This window comes from Scyliorhinus torazame, chromosome 4 (assembly GCF_047496885.1).
Source record: "Scyliorhinus torazame isolate Kashiwa2021f chromosome 4, sScyTor2.1, whole genome shotgun sequence".
In the NCBI taxonomy this organism is placed as follows: Eukaryota; Metazoa; Chordata; class Chondrichthyes; order Carcharhiniformes; family Scyliorhinidae; genus Scyliorhinus; species Scyliorhinus torazame.
In genome coordinates this window covers 307,298,657-307,314,860 of record NC_092710.1, presented here as the reverse complement: position 1 = coordinate 307,314,860, position 16,204 = coordinate 307,298,657, and the positions used below count along the sequence as shown (strand labels likewise).

General features: G+C 51.4%; 1 protein-coding gene across 2 annotated transcripts in view; it reads left to right on the top strand.

Annotated features, from left to right (window-relative positions):
* The window catches only part of LOC140411054 (probable G-protein coupled receptor 139), a 104,183-nt gene that overhangs the window by 52,947 nt on the left and 35,032 nt on the right, over positions 1 to 16,204 (top strand). For both annotated transcript variants that reach the window (XM_072500041.1, XM_072500042.1), the window contains exon 2: positions 4,310 to 4,450. In XM_072500041.1, coding sequence (XP_072356142.1) covers positions 4,372 to 4,450 — 79 coding nt within the window. In that variant the 5' untranslated portion in view covers positions 4,310 to 4,371. The remainder of the gene's footprint in view (positions 1 to 4,309; positions 4,451 to 16,204) is intronic.

Sequence of the window (16,204 nt, the reverse complement as noted above, 5' to 3'; positions counted from 1 at the left end):
ATGTGGTGCATCTGTCTGTATGTGGTGCGCCTGTCTGTGTGTGGTGGGTCTGTCTGTATGTGGTGCATCTGTCTGTGTGTGGTGCATCTGTCTGTATGTGGTGCGCCTGTCTGTGTGTGGTGGGTCTGTCTGTGTGGTGGGTCTGTCTGTGTGTGGTGGGTCTGTCTGTGTGTGGTGGGTCTGTCTGTGTGGTGCATCTGTCTGTATGTGGTGCATCTGTCTGTATGTGGTGCGCCTGTCTGTGTGTGGTGCATCTGTCTGTATGTGGTGCGCCTGTCTGTGTGTGGTGGGTCTGTCTGTATGTGGTGCATCTGTCTGTGTGTGGTGCATCTGTCTGTATGTGGTGCGCCTGTCTGTGTGTGGTGGGTCTGTCTGTGTGTGGTGGGTCTGTCTGTGTGTGGTGGGTCTGTCTGTGTGGTGCATCTGTCTGTATGTGGTGCATCTGTCTGTATGTGGTGCGCCTGTCTGTGTGTGGTGCATCTGTCTGTATGTGGTGCGCCTGTCTGTGTGTGGTGGGTCTGTCTGTGTGTGGTGGGTCTGTCTGTGTGGTGCATCTGTCTGTATGTGGTGCATCTGTCTGTGTGCGGTGCGCCTGTCTGTGTGTGGTGCGCCTGTCTGTGTGTGGTGGGTCTGTCTGTGTGTGGTGGGTCTGTCTGTGTGGTGCATCTGTCTGTATGTGGTGCATCTGTCTGTATGTGGTGCGCCTGTCTGTGTGTGGTGGGTCTGTCTGTGTGGTGGGTCTGTCTGTGTGTGGTGGGTCTGTCTGTGTGTGGTGGGTCTGTCTGTGTGTGGTGGGTCTGTCTGTGTGTGGTGGGTCTGTCTGTGTGTGGTGGGTCTGTCTGTGTGGTGCATCTGTCTGTATGTGGTGCGCCTGTCTGTGTGTGGTGCATCTGTCTGTGTGTGGTGGGTCTGTCTGTGTGGTGCATCTGTCTGTGTGTGGTGGGTCTGTCTGTGTGTGGTGGGTCTGTCCGTGTGTATGGTGTGTGTGGCTGTGTGTATGGTGTGTGTCTGTTGATTTGTGTATGTGTGTGTCTGTCGATGTCTGGTTTCTGTGTGCCTGAGTGTGTCTGCCTATGTGTGGTGTGCTTCTGTGTGTCTTTGTGAGTGTGTCTTTGTGAGTGTGTCTTTGTGAGTGTGTCTTTGTGAGTGTGTCTTTGTGTGTGTGTCTTTGTGAGTGTGTCTTTGTGAGTGTGTCTTTGTGTGTGTGTCTTTGTGTGTGTGTCTTTGTGTGTGTGTCTTTGTGTGTGTGTCTTTGTGCATGTGTCTGTCTGTATGTGTGTGTCTGTGTGTGATGTACATCACAGACATGATATGCATGTGTGTATCTGTGTGGTCAGCTATATCACCAATGTAATTCACTAAAAATGACAGAAAAATCCACCAGTCCCGTTCTCTCCCACTTTCCCACTTCATGTCCCACTCCTTGCCCTACTCTTCCCCACCCTCCTCCCAATTCCACTCATTCCTTTGCTCTTCCAATTAAACCTCCCGCCGACCTCAATGCCCGTTCCTCTATAAAGCAGCTGACTGGATTGTTCCACTAGTCCCTCTAGTGCACTGGCCCCCTGTGCCTCCCAGCATCCTTCCATTCCGTTCCCCGAGGCATTAACTCTCCTTGGGCCTCGTGTCTCCTTCCCCAACCCTAGAATCTGGCTAAGCCTTAACTTTCCCCTTCCCTTCCCCATTGCCACCACCTGCCTCCAACCCCCTAAACTCTAATCTCTAACCTTCTGTAGCCACGTAAAATGGCTGATTCCCGATTAGACTGGTCAAACCCCGATTTAAAATGGCGAACGGAAGAGGCTGATGGGAAAATCAGCCAACAGGACTCAAACGGACAGCTGCAGGTAAAACAGTGTATTCGCCTCTGGGGAAGTCAGCCCAGACCGATACCTGCAGCCATCAACATCACAACAACCCAGCAATCTGCATATTAATCAGCCATCCCCGGGAACAATTGCTACAAATTAGCAACATAAAGCCGACCCAGACCTTTCGGCGCCAGCAGGGGCTGACACAAAGAAAGGTAAACAACCACCCCCCGATCAAGGAATCGCTCCATATTGGAGCATATCGAACCAAGTGATTGGGACCAAGTCCAATCACTTGGAACCAGGTACAAGGTCCGCCCCGAGAGGCGGGAAGCCCCTGGGGACTATAAGAATAGGGGCCAAGTTCAACTCGACCCTTCTCTTCCTGCTCGCAACCTTCGAGACCCTTCTACAAGAAAATTGTAAGTCTTACTCCAGCGATCGCTACCAGAGAGGCGCTCCTGACTATCGACTTGTACCAGCTTTTGAATCCCGCAGGCTCAGAACCAATTCGAAAGACCATTTGTTTCACTGACCTGGTGGGCCATTTCCAAAGTTAAGTATTGGCCTTTAGTGGTAGGTAGTAGTCTAGAAGTAGGATTATCGTATAAGTATTAATTGCTGTATATAATAAATGAGCGTTGATTTAACTCTTACTAAGCGGTGTGTTGCATTATTAATCATTACTTGGACTTGAACCACGTGGCGGTATCAGAAAGATACCTGGCGACTCATGAGCAAAGGTGACAGAATAAGAATAAGTAAACTAAGGCTAAAACGAGCATACTTCCCTCCACTCAAGCCTTCTTACGTGCTCCATTCGTCCCCTCTCCCCCATGGTTTTCACCATCACTGTGCTGGCCCCAGCCTACTGCACCTATCCCAGTGTGCCTGAACATCCAACATAGTTTTCACTCTCAGTGTGCAACACCACAGTAGATTTACAGATTTTAAAAAAAGATTTAGAGTGCCCAATTCATTTTTTCCAATAAAGGGGCAATTTAGCGTGGTCAAGCCACCTACCCTCACATCTTTGGGTTGTGGGGGCGAAACCCACGCAAACACGGGGAGAATGTGCAAACTCCACACGGACAGTGACCCAGGGCCGGGATCGAACTGGGACCTCGGGCGCCGTGAGGCAGCAGTGCTAACCACTGCGCCACCGTGCTGCCCCTAGGTTGACAGATCTAATCATTCTTTTGAGCAATGTTCTTCCTTCTGAAAGAGTTTATGTACTTTTTGTTCTTCACAATTCCACTTCCCCGCCGTGTGTGACCTGATAATGGGAGGAATCCTCCCGGAAATCGGCAAAGGCAGAAGTCGGGCGGGAAACATGTCAAAACCACCGACGACAGTTGGCGATGCCGGCCTCTGATTCGCCCTCCCCGCCAGCAATGTAGTCCCGCGAAGACCGGGGCACCATTTCTCAAGGCCTCCCCAAGGGAATTCACCTGGAAGCCCCCCACCGGGGGAGGGGGGCGGGGGGGGGGGGGGGGGGGGCAATTGGGTTAAACGCTTACACAGCGTGAAATGCGATCTGGAAGTTCTCGCGAGATTTTCTGTCCCGTCACTGAACACGCCCATTTTATTTCATTTTGTGATTGTCTTATTGCATCAACTGTCCAATGGAACAAATCTATTACTTTTTTCTGCTTCACTACCATCTTAGCCCGCGTGAAGAAACAATTTGACTTCTCACCTTCTCGAGGGGAATTGGTGGTGGGCAGCTAATACCAGACTTACAAGTGACGCCCACATCCCATGACAGAATAAAGGATAAAAAAACATGGAGACCGAGCTCAAAGGAGGGGCGGCCCCAAGTTCAGGATGTCTCTCGGTTCCAGCGACTCTGATCGTCAGGGCATCAGAAGGCTCCACCTCTCATGATAGGTCATAGATGACACCTGTAGCCTGTGCGAGAAAGACCTCTTTTCCAGCACAGCAGCTGGGTTAATAGCCAACAAGGTCCCTGTGGAGTGGGAGAGCAGCCTCCCCCATAACCCCCAGCCCCAGGTCTCCGTCTCTCACTGAGTTGGGCACTCTCTTCTGCAATAGGGGAGAGGGTGAGAACTCCCGACCCAGGCATCCCCCCTCAATCCCTGTGGTTCCCGCAATCTCAAAAGGCCAATTCCTGGTGAGCCCTTGTAGCCCAGGGCCTGGTCCCTTTAATTAGAAATCCTTCCGTTGACAGAATGGGCACGTCATCCCGCCCTCCCGGATTGTTCGAAGCCGGAGCCAGAATGGGAAAGTGTGTCCACCTTGGGAGGTTGGCCAGCTGCTGTAATGTCTCCTTCGCGTGACTCGGTGTCCAATGTTTGGGATGTTCTGACTGTTCAGCTGGCTGTGTGAATGCAAGTTGTTACTGTCGTTTGGTCCCGCACACCTTCAGAAAAAAGGCACGGTTCTGATTTTCCTATGTGTGCGAGGCTCACATCTAGTGGGCAGTGGGATTAAGCTGTAAATACCTGTCATTAACACTGGCTCATGTTTGTTCACAGGATCTGAGCAGGAGCATGAGCCACTCCTTATAGTTGCCCTGCACGAAAATTACCTGCTGGATATGGCTCCCATGTTTGACAGCGCATTTATCACTGTACAGAAAATCTACTACCCGTCACTGTGCGCTATCGGCATTCCAGGTAAGCTCACTGGTTTGTGAATGAAGACACACACAATGGCAAGAATAACATGGAGGCAACGGGAGCAATGGGACATCAAGATGGTGGGAGAAATGGGTGTGGGGGAGGGGGGGGGGTGAGACCTGCCCTGTGGCCCCTGCACAGCCAAGTTAACAATTATTCTTTATAAAATAAAATGTTTATAAGCTTTATTACACATAAAACGCAGTGGAAATATCCCATCCCCATCTGATCATTTACATTATTCCACAACATTAAAAACATCTGCCTGCTTGTTGGCCTGAAGCCCTGATGTATTCAAGCCGTTTTGTAAAGTTCCATTTGTAGACTGACCTCGGAGGGCCTGCAGTGTGAGGACAGGTTTCAGAGGCTCGATTTCCCTTGGGTTGAGAATATTACAGGGAACACGGGACTTAGGAGCAGGAGTGGGCCATTCGGCCCTTCGAGCCCGCTCCGCCATTCAATAAGATCATGGCTGATCCGATCATGGTCTTAATTCTACTTTCCTGCCTGTTACCGCATAACCCTTGACCCCCCCCCTTATCAATGGAAAATCTGTCCAGCTCAGCCAGTGCTCAATTCAATGACCCAACCGCCAGTGCTCTCTGGAGAAGAGGATCCCATAAACTAACAATCATCTCCGGGGAAAGGTTTCTCCTCGGGAGGGCTTTTCCGTGTTTCGCTGCGAAGGAGGTTGGCCTGCCATTGGCCGCCCCACCGCAGTCAACGGGGTCTCGAATTGTTTGCACCCTCCGCCCCCAGGAAACCCATGGCGGGGGGTGCGGCCGTTGATGGGAATGGAAGATCGCACTGGCAGGAAGGGATGAAGGATCCATCCCCCTTCTACCACACACCCCCAACAATCCCCCCACCACCATCTCAGTCTTGGAAGGAAGCTTTCTCGTTCTTCAACTTTGTCCCCTGGTTCTGGTCGCCCCCAACAAGTGGAAACGACATCCTGCTCTCTACCTTGTCAAGTCTCCTCCGGATCCTATTTCAGTCAGACCATCCCTCGTTCTTCTAAACAAATCGAATCAAGGTTCTTAAAGTCGAATCCCAGAACAAGGGGGCATAACTGTGAAATGAGAGATTGGCCTCCTGGGGGTGAGATCAGGAAGCAGTTTTTCACACACAGGGTGGTGAATATTGGGAACTCTCCCCTCGAAAAGGCTGCTGAATCATGTGAACGTTTCAAGACAAGGGGTGCGATCTACTGGCCGCGCCCTGCTCGAACCGGGGTGCGACGCGGCCGGTAGATCCAGGGAGAGGCCCCCCAGGGATTCCTGACAGCTGTCTCGTGATCTAAGCGAGGACCTCGCTGACCCCCTTGTAGGTGAATTGGGTCGTTAGGGGGGGTCCGAGGTTTGAGTCAAGGGGTCGAGAGATCGGGCCGCCATTTATAAATGGCGGGCGGGGGGGCGCATTCCCCACCTGGCACTGAAACAAAAGTGCCGTTAGATAGCGGGGCCGTTCCCAGTGTTACAAGCGCCAGGAATGACTCCACTAATCTCACTCAGAACAGACTCTTTTTTAGCTAGATCGTGCCCAAGGTTTATTTCTCCAATAAGAGTATAAGAATCAAAAGGTGAGAAACCAGCTATGATCGAACTGAATGGTGGAACAGGCTAGAGAGGCTGAATAGCCCACCTTTGTGTTAGACAATGGCATGAAGACGGATTTGGCCCGAGTGGACTGGGCAGGTGGACTAAAAGGCAGGACAGGTGATGAGCAGTGGCAGTTGTTTAAAGAGATGGTCAATTCCTCCCAACTTAAATATATTCCAGAGAGTTACTAAAAAAGTAATAAAAAGACCAAAGGTAAATTATGAAAGAAAACTAATGTAAAATATTTAAAAAGGATAGCAAAAACTTATATAAATATAGAAAAGGGAAGAGAGCAGCTAAAGTTGGTTCCTTGATGGATAGGACCGGAGAATTAATGGTGGGGAACACAGAAATGGTGGAGAAGCTAAAACAAGATTTTGCCTCAGTTTTCACCGTGGAGGAGGCTAGTACCATTCCTTTGGTAACAGGTAATGCAGAGTTATTAGAAAGGGAGGAACCTAGAACAGTAAGGAAAACAGTCTATTTGGATTGCAGGCAGGTGGGTCCCCAGGGCCTGGTGGCCTACAACCCAGGGTCTTAAAGGAAGTGGCAATGGAGATGGTGGATCCCTTGGTTATAATATTCCAAAATTCCCTGAATGCGGGAAAGGTTCCAGTGGATTGGAAAAATGCCAATGTAAAGCCCTTACTCAAAAAGGGAGGGAGGCAGAAAGTAGGAAACAATAAACCAGTTAGTTTAACACCTGTCGTCGGGATATTGTTCGAATCCATTATTAAGGAAGCAACAGGACATTTGGAAAGTCAAAACCCTAATCCAACGGAGTCAGCATGGTTTTATGACGGGTAAATGGTGATTGACTAATTTTCTTGAGTTATTCAAGATGTAACAAGCCAAGTGGATAATGGGGATCCTGTAGGTGTAGTCCCATAGAATCCCTACAGCCCATCGAGTCTGCACCAGCCCTCCGAAAGGGCACCCTACCTGGCCCACTCACCGCCTTATCCCCATAACCCCACCTAACCTGCACATCTTTGGACTGTGGGAGGAAACCGGAGCACCCGGAGAAAACCCACGCAGACACGGGGAGACAAGTGCAAACTCTTGTCACCTGAGGCCAGAATATTTAGCGTATCTGGACTTCCAGAAGACGTTTGATAAGAAGCCGCACAAAAGGTTAAGACACAAGGTAAGACCACATGGGATATGGGGTAATTTATTAGCTTGGATAGAAGACTGGCTGAGGCACAGAAGGCAGAGAGTCGAGATAAATGGGTCTTTTTCTGGTTGGCATGATGTAACTAGTGGGGTGCCGGTCCTTGGGCCCCAGCTATTTACAATATGCATTAATGACTTGGATGTAGGGATAGAAGGTTCGATGGCCAAATTTACAAGTGATGCTAAAATAGGTGGGATTGTAAATTGCAATGAGGAAAGAATAAATTTGCAAATGGATTAGGTGAGTGGGCCAAAATGTGGCAGGTGGAGTTTCAGGATAAGGGGGTAAGCAGATTTAAAACCGAGATGAGGAGAAATTACTTCTTCCGAAGGGTCGTGAACCGGTGGAATGCACTACCCCAGAGTACGGTGGATGCCGGGACATTGAGTAACTTTAAAGAGGAGTTAGACAGATTTTTAATTAGTAATGGGATGAAGGGTTATGAAGAATGAGCAGTCCAAAGATCTGCAGGTTAGGTGGATTGGCTATGCTAAATTGCTCCGAGGTGGGATTACGGGAATAGGGCGGGGAATTGGTCCTAGGCAGGGTGTTCTTTCAGAGGGTCAGTGCAGACTCGATGGGCCGAATGGCCTCATTCTGCACTGTAGGGATTCTATGATTCTATGAAAGTGGAGTTGAGGCCAGGATGAAATCAGCCATGAACATATTGAATGGTGTAGTTCACATGTTCTTATGTAATACTCTATTCACTGTTATTTAACATCTGCTTGCCCATTTGTGTACAGTTTTCCCGCAGACTGACCCCCCTGACTCTTCTTTTCCTTTCACGCTGACGTAACTGCAATCTGACTATTGCCTGTTTCCTCTAATTCAGTCCCAATTTCAATACGCTTTAGAAAACCCATCCTGTAGTAAATCAACCTGCTTGGCAAAAGAAGGGGTCTGTACGCAAGCCTGGGTTTGCTTGCTCTATTCTGTTGGATCTCAGCTGGGTCTGGAGCTACTGTAGGTTTGCCAATTCTCCAGAATTCTCCCCTGCAGCATTCCGGGATTGGACAGTGCAAACGTTGCACAGAGCAAACCTGGAGAAAATTCCGGTCGTTCAGCATGGTCCCAAACTCGCAGTTCTCAATGAAGCGAGAAAGCCTGGCTATGAAGGCTGAGATGGTCTCTTAAGGGTCCCTTACCGCAGAAGCGATAGCGACCACAGATTTCTGTGCTCGTGATTTAAGGGGGGAAGGAAGGAGCAACTGGAAAAAGGAAGAAAAACCAACAAGAGTCAGGAACCATTAAAAGGTGAGTAAAAGAGCCTATTATCGGTAAACTGGACCAGTTTGACCGAGGGGCTGAAGATTGGAGCCAGTACATCGAACAGTTCTGCTATTTCTTCACCGTGAACAAGATCACAAGGGAAGACAAGCAGAAGATAATACCTTCTGACAGCTTGCGGGCCCCACATTTCTAATCTAATAAGGAGCCTCACGTCCTGGAGGATAGTCAAGTTGGTCAAAGAATCCAAGGTTCTCGATTATCCTCTAACGTTAGAAATTTAGTTGTGACTCGAGAAAGAGGCTTTGTGTAGGAACAAAGGGGTTTATTAACGAATGGCAACGGCTGGTGATTATACAGATACAGAACACAATTGGATGAGTTTTGTCTCTTTGGCTCTGGGGTCCACACTGTTCAGGATCTGCTCCAGGGCCCTGCACAAACCCGCTATTGGCGAGGTTTGCGCATTCCCTTGCGATTGGCCCTTCAGCCGGTCACGTGATCTGCCAGGCCCACTCCCTTAAAGGGGCCATGCTACCACAGTGGGAATGTCAGATGCCTGGAACCAGGGGAGGGGCTTCCCGAGGCAGCAGCTCAAGTGGTGAAACCGTCAGAAATATATCCAGCCAGGCTTAGCAACCAAACCTGTTTTCATCCCTTCATGGGAAGGAATGACTACATAATTCCAAATCAGGGTGGTGTAGTTTGGAGGGGATCTTTCAGATGGTGATGTTCCCAGGCATCTGCTGCCCTTGTCCTTCTAGATGGTAGAGGTCACGGGTTTGAAAGATGCTGCTGAAGGAGCCTTGGTGAGTTCCTGCAGTGCATCTTATAAATGGTACACACTAGGGCAGCAGGGTGGCGCAGTGGGTTAGCCCTGCTGCCTCACGGCGCCGAGGTCCCAGGTTCGATCCCGGCTCTGGGTCACTGTCCGTGTGGAGTTTGCAAATTCTACCCGTGTCTGCGTGGGTTTCGTCCCCACAACCCAAAAGATGTGCAGGTTAGGTGGATTGGCCACGCTAAATTGCCCCTTAATTGGAAAAAATTAATTGGGTACTCAAAAATAAATGGTACACACTGCTGCCACCATGCGTCGGTGGCGGAGGGTGTGAATGTTTACTGGTGTGGTGCCAATCAAGTGGGCTGCTTTGTCCTGGATGGTGTGAAGTTGAGTATTGTTGGATGTGCACTCATCCGGGCAATTGGAGAGTATTCCATTACACTCCTGACTTCTTACAGTTGGAAATGTGTCTGATGTTGTGCTTGATTCTTCCCAACCCACATTCCAGAGACTGGACCATGCACTTCCCCCACATATGGGATGGAGCTTTGCCAATTGAATCAAAGTTTTGAACTCTGCTTGAATGTTGGCACACCAGCGCTGACGGTTGGACCCTGCTGTGCCAAGTTCAAGTGTCTGGTTCGAATGAAGATCAGACCAGACCAACAGAGGTGGTCTCCCGACCCTGCGAATCTTTCCAGCACCTGGGTCATTGGCAAGCTGGGAGGGAGCTCCCTCAGCTTCACAGGGGCATCATTCCAAATCAGGACCAGAAACGATACCAGGAGGATCTCCAACGCAGAGAGAGGGGGGAGACGGCCTGACCATGCTTGAAGAAACAAACCTTAATCTTTTCCCAAATTTCAACTTGTGGTCTCGGGGTCTGCACAGGGCACTGGTCAGAACAATCATATAATCCCCCCTCTTGACTGAGGACGTTCTTCTTCTTCACCATCTTTCTGAAACATCACCTGACTGTTACTTCTAGACTTGACTATTCCAAAGGTTCCAGGCTGGTCTCCCGCATTCTACCCTACATAGGGTAATTCGAGGTTATCCAAGAATCTCGTGCCCATGTCTTAACTCACAGGATGTCCCGTTTTCCAGTCACCCCTGAGCTCACTGACGAACAGCAACCCATGGTCAAGCAATGTCTTGAGGGTCATCCTCATCTTGAATTCAAATCCCTCCATCACCTCACCCCTCCCAACTCTTCTGCTGTCCCCCAACCCTCCGAGATATCTGTACTCCTCTAATTCTGACTCTTGTGCAACCCCTCTTTTTTTTAATAAACATTTTATTGAGATATTTTTTGGTATTATAACAACAACACAATAAACAATGTACATGAAACTATAAACATAGTGCAAAAGCTGTCTCCCTCCCTTACAGGTCCCACCTTTATTAACCCCTACTCTGCTAAACTAACCCCCCCTTCTGCTGACGATTAATTTTCCGCGAAGAAGTCGTCGGACGGTTGCCACCTCCGGGCGAACCCCAACAGTGACCCTCTCAAGGCGAACTTGATTTTATCCAAACAGAGAAAGCTAGCCATGTCTGATAACCAGGTCTCCGACTTCGGGAGCTTTGAGTCCCTCCAAGCCAATAGTATCCTTCTCCGGGCTACCAGGGAAGCAAAGGCCAGGACGTCTGCCTCTTTCTCCTCCTGGATTCCTGGATCTTCCGACACCCTGAAAATCGCCACCTCTGGACTTAGTGCCACCCTTGTTTTTAACACTGTGGACATGACATCTGTAAACCCCTGCTAAAATCCCCTAATCTTCGGACATGTCCAGAACATGTGGACATGGTTCGCTGGTCCTCCCGCACATTTCGTGCACCTGTCTTCCACCCCAAAGAATCTGCTCATCCGGGCCGCTGTCATGTGAGCCCGGTGAACGACCTTGAATTGTATCAGACTGAGCCTGGCACATGTTGCGGACGCCTTGACTCTACTCAATGTGTCCGCCCATAGACCATCCTCTATCTCACCTCCCAGCTCCTCCTCCCACTTGCGCTTCAGCTCCTCGGTCTGCGTTTCCTCTGACCCCATAAGTTCCTTGTAAATGTCAGAGACGCTCCCTTCTCATACCCACCCTCTGGAAACTACCCTGTCCTGAATCCCCCTTAGGAGCGGGAAGGTTGACACCTGTTTACGTAGGGAGTCCCGCACCTGCAGATACCTGAATTTGTTTCCCCTCACCAACCCAGATTTCTCCTCCAGTGCCCTCATACTCGGAAAGCTCCCCTCTATAAACATATCCCCCATCCTCTCAATCCCCGCTCTCTGCCATATCCGGAACCCGCCATCCATACTCCCCGGGGCAAACCGGTGATTATTACAGATTGGGGCCCAGACCGATGCTCCATTTGCTCCCACATGTCTCCTCCATTGCCCGACTCTCAGGGCCGCCACCACCAGGGGCCTGGTGGAGTACCGTGCCGGCGGGAACAGCAGAGGCACAGTTACCAACGCCCCCAAACTGGTGCCCTTGCATGAAGCCGCCTCCATACGCTCCCATGCAGACCCCTCCCCCACCACCCACTTCCTGATCATGGCTATATTCGCCGCCCAGTAATAGTTACTAAAATTTGGCAGCGCCAGCCCGCCCTCTCCCCGACTCCGCTCAAGCATTACCTTCCTTACCCGCGGGGTCTTGCCCGCCCAAACAAAGCCAGAGATCACTTTGTTGACCCGTTTAAAAAAGGACCGCAGAATAAAGATGGGGAGACATTGAAACACGAACCGGAATCTCGGGAGGACCGTCATTTTCACCGTTTGGACTCTCCCAGCTAGAGACAATGGGAGCGCGTCCCATCTCCGAAAATCATCCTTCATTTGGTCTACTAGTCGGGCCAGATTTAATTATGCAGCCGGTCCCATTCCCGCGCCACTTGAATGCCTAGGTACCTAAAGCTTCCCCCTACTAATCTAAACGTCAGCTCCCCCAATCGCCTCTCCTGTCCCTCGCCTGGACCGCAAACATCTCACATATTTAGCTTATACCCCGAAAACCGGCCAAATTCCCCTAGAATCCTCATAATTTCCTCCATCCCCCCTAATGGGTTTGATACGTACGAAGCAGGTCATCTGCATAGAGCGAGACGACCTGCTTCTGTATGTATCTAAAAGAATTGTGGACTCAGAGTCAGGCAGATCAGCACTCAGCCCCTCGCTCTCTCTCTCAAAGCTTCTCCAAACTCACTGCCTCTCTGCCTTTCGGAGCTCCACCCAGCAATTACCTCATATCCCCAAGCTGACAATACATTGGGTGGGATTCTCCGTCGTCCAACGCTGGAATCGGATACACGATTGGGCGGGAAATTTGACGTCAACCAAAAATTGAGGTTGGCGCCGGGCGCCAAACGGGATCCCATGCTCCCGTCCCACAACAGTGGTGCGAATGCTTTCTTCGCCACCTGCCAACATGGGCATGTAAATTGTACAGTATAGGCCATTGGCATATCATTAACGGGCCCGACCCGGCATTTTCCAGGCCTTCTGTGATGCAATGCCTCCGGCAAGAAGAATTACCGACAGCGAGGTTCTCTTGTGGTATTTCAAATTGGGACACGCGTACTGTGGCTGTTGAGGGTGCGGGAGGGGGTACAAACAATGTCTAATATCGCTATAATGTGCTGGCAGTTGTGCCGCTGATCAAGGGGGGCATCTGCAAGGGCCAAGGGGTATAGTGGAGGGGCGGCTAGGAGGTGGGCCTTGGGGTCAGGGCGAACAGGCATGTACCGCCATTGCCACAGCCTGAAAGGCAACCATGTGACTGTGCGTGCTGCTGACTGGCCATTGGGAACCTAGCACCATGGGTCGTATGGATGACCCCCCCAGGCCACCTCCCAAGTAGTCTCTGGCTCCAGCCGACCCGTCAATGGATTGGGCCTGCTCCAGCGCAACCAGTACCATCATCTTGTCTGGGATGAGTGTCAGCATGCATTGGAATTGCAGTTCTACGTGGCGCGAGAGTGCTAGCCCATTAACGGGACGCAAATTGCTCCGTGACTGGCACCGCTTTCGTCCACATCGAACATTTGCAATTCAGCCCAAGCGTCAACGCGTAGCTTCTCTTTTTTTCAAAAATATATTTATTAAAGTTTTTAAACACAATTTTTCTCCCTTACAAACAATAACCCCCCCCTCGTAACAAAAAAAACGGGAAATCGCGCAGAGCAAGATATATACATGGCAAAATGATATATTTACACAGCTTTGTACACTGGCCCTCACCCGTACGTGCCGGTTTCCCCAACCCTTCATGTTATCTCTTGCTCATCCGCCCTCCCAGGCAGTCCCCCCTCTCCCCCCCCCCCCTCCCAGGACATCCCCCCCCCAAGGTTGCTGCTGCTGACCGACCTTCCTCTAACGCTCCGCGAGATAGTCTAGGAACGGTTGCCACCGCCTGTAAAACCCCAGCGCAGACCCTCTCGAGGCCAACTTAATCCTCTCCAACTTTATGAACCCAGCCATATCATTTATCCAGGCCTCCAGGCTGGGGGGCTTCGCCTCCTTCCACATTAGCAAGATCCTTCGCCGGGCTACTAGGGACGCAAAGGCCAGAAGACTGGCCTCTTTCGCCTCCTGCACTCCCGGTTCGTCCACTACTCCAATTATTGCTAGCCCCCAGCTTGGCTTGACCCGGACTTTCACCGCCTGAGATATTGCTCCCGCCACTCCTCTCCAGAACCCCTCCAGTGCCGGGCATGACCAAAACATATGGACATGGTTCACCGGGCTCCCTGAGCACCTTCCACATCTGCCCTCTATCCCAAAGAACCTACTCAACCTCACCCCCGTCAAGTGCGCTCCGTGGACCACCTTAAATTGTATCAGGCTGAGCCTGGCACACGAGGAGGAGGAATTAACCCTACCTAGGGCATCAGCCCACAGACCTCCCTCGATCTCCTCCCCCAGCTCCTCCTCCCATTTACCCTTCAACTCTTCTACCAGCGCTTCCCCCTCTTCTTTCAACTCCTGGTGTATTTCCGACACCTTGCCCTCCCCGACCCATACACCCGAGATCACCCTATCTTGAACTTCTTGTGCCGGGAGCAACGGGAATTCCCTCACCTGTCGCCTCACAAAAGCCCTCACCTGCATATATCTAAAGGCATTTCCCGGGGGTAACTCGAACTTCTCCTCCAGTGCCCCTAGGCTCGCAAACGTCCCGTCGATGAACAGGTCCCCCATTCTTCCAATCCCCGCCCGATGCCAGCTCTGGAACCCCCCGTCCATCTTCCCCGGGACAAACCGGTGGTTACCCCTGATCGGGGACCACACCGATGCTCCCAGTGCACCCCGGTGCCGTCTCTACTGGCCCCAGATCCTTAGCGTTGCGGCCACCACCGGGCTCGTGGTATACTTTGTCGGCGAGAGCGGCAGCGGTGCCGTCACCAACGCCCCCAGGCTCGTTCCTTTACAGGACGCCATCTCCATCCTCTTCCATGCCGCCCCCACTCCCTCCATAACCCACTTGCGGATCATCGCCACATTTGCTGCCCAGTAGTAGCTCCCCAGGTTTGGCAGCGCCAACCCTCCTCGGTCCCTACTGCGTTCCAGGAACCCTTTCCTTACTCTCAGGGTCTTATTCGCCCACACAAACCCCATAATACTCCTGCCTACTCTCTTAAAAAAGGCCTTAGTGATCACGATGGGAAGGCACTGAAACACAAACAGAAACCTCGGAAGGACCACCATTTTGACCGACTGCACTCTACCCGCCAGCGAGAGCGGTAACATGTCTCATCTTTTGAAATCCTCATCCATTTGCTCCACCAACCTCGTCAGATTCAGTTTATGTAGGGTCCCCCAACTCCTGGCTTTCTGGATCCCCAGATACCGAAAGCTCCCCTCCGCCCTCCTCAGCGGTAGGTCCCCTATCCCTCTTTCTTGGTCCCCCGCCTGTAATACAAAGGGCTCACTATTCCCTACATTGGGCTTATAGCCCGAAAACTCCCCAAACTTCCTAAGAGTCTGCATGACCTCCACCATCCCCTCCATTGAATCCGCCACGTACAGCAACAGGTCATCCGCATATAGCGACACCCGATGCTCTTCTCCCCCTCGGACCACCCCCCTCCATTTATTAGACTCCCTCAATGACATGGCCAATGGTTCGATCGCCAATGCGAACAACAGGGGGGACAGGGGGCACCCCTGCCTCGTCCCTCGGTAGTCGAAAGTACTCCAACCTCATCATCGGGGCTCTGTAAAGGAGCTTAACCCAATTGATAAACCCTACCGCGAACCCAAACCTACGCAGCACCTCCCAGAGGTACTCCCACTCTACTCGGTCAAAGGCCTTCTCCGCGTCCATAGCTGCCACTATCTCTGCCTCTCCCTCCTCCGATGGCATCATTATCACGTTTAAGAGCCGCCGCACATTGGTGTTTAGTTGCCTGCCCTTTACAAATCCCGTCTGGTCCTCGTGGATTACCCCCGGGACACAGTCCTCGATCCTCGTGGCCAGCACTTTTGCCAGCAACTTTGCATCCACATTGAGGAGCGAGATCGGCCTGTACGATCCACATTGCAGTGGGTCCTTGTCCCGCTTTAGGATCAAAGAAATTGTCGCTTCTGACATTGTCGGGGGCAGGGTCCCCTCCTCTCTTGCCTCATTCAAGGTCCTCACCAGTAGCGGGGCCAACAGGTCTGCGTACTTCCTGTAGAACTCCACCGGGAATCCGTCCGGTTCCGGGGCCTTCCCCGCCTGCATGCTCCCCAAACCCTTGCTCAGCTCCTCCAACCCAATTGGTGCCCCCAAACCAGCCACCTCTTGCTCCTCCACCCTCGGGAATCTCAGCTGGTCTAGGAATCGTCTCATCCCCTCTTCCCCCGCTGGGGGCTGGGATCTGTACAGCTCTTCATAAAAGGCTTTGAATACCTCGTTTATTTTCGTCGCACTCCGAACCGTTGCTCCCCTTCCATCTTTGACTCCCCCTATTTCCCTCGC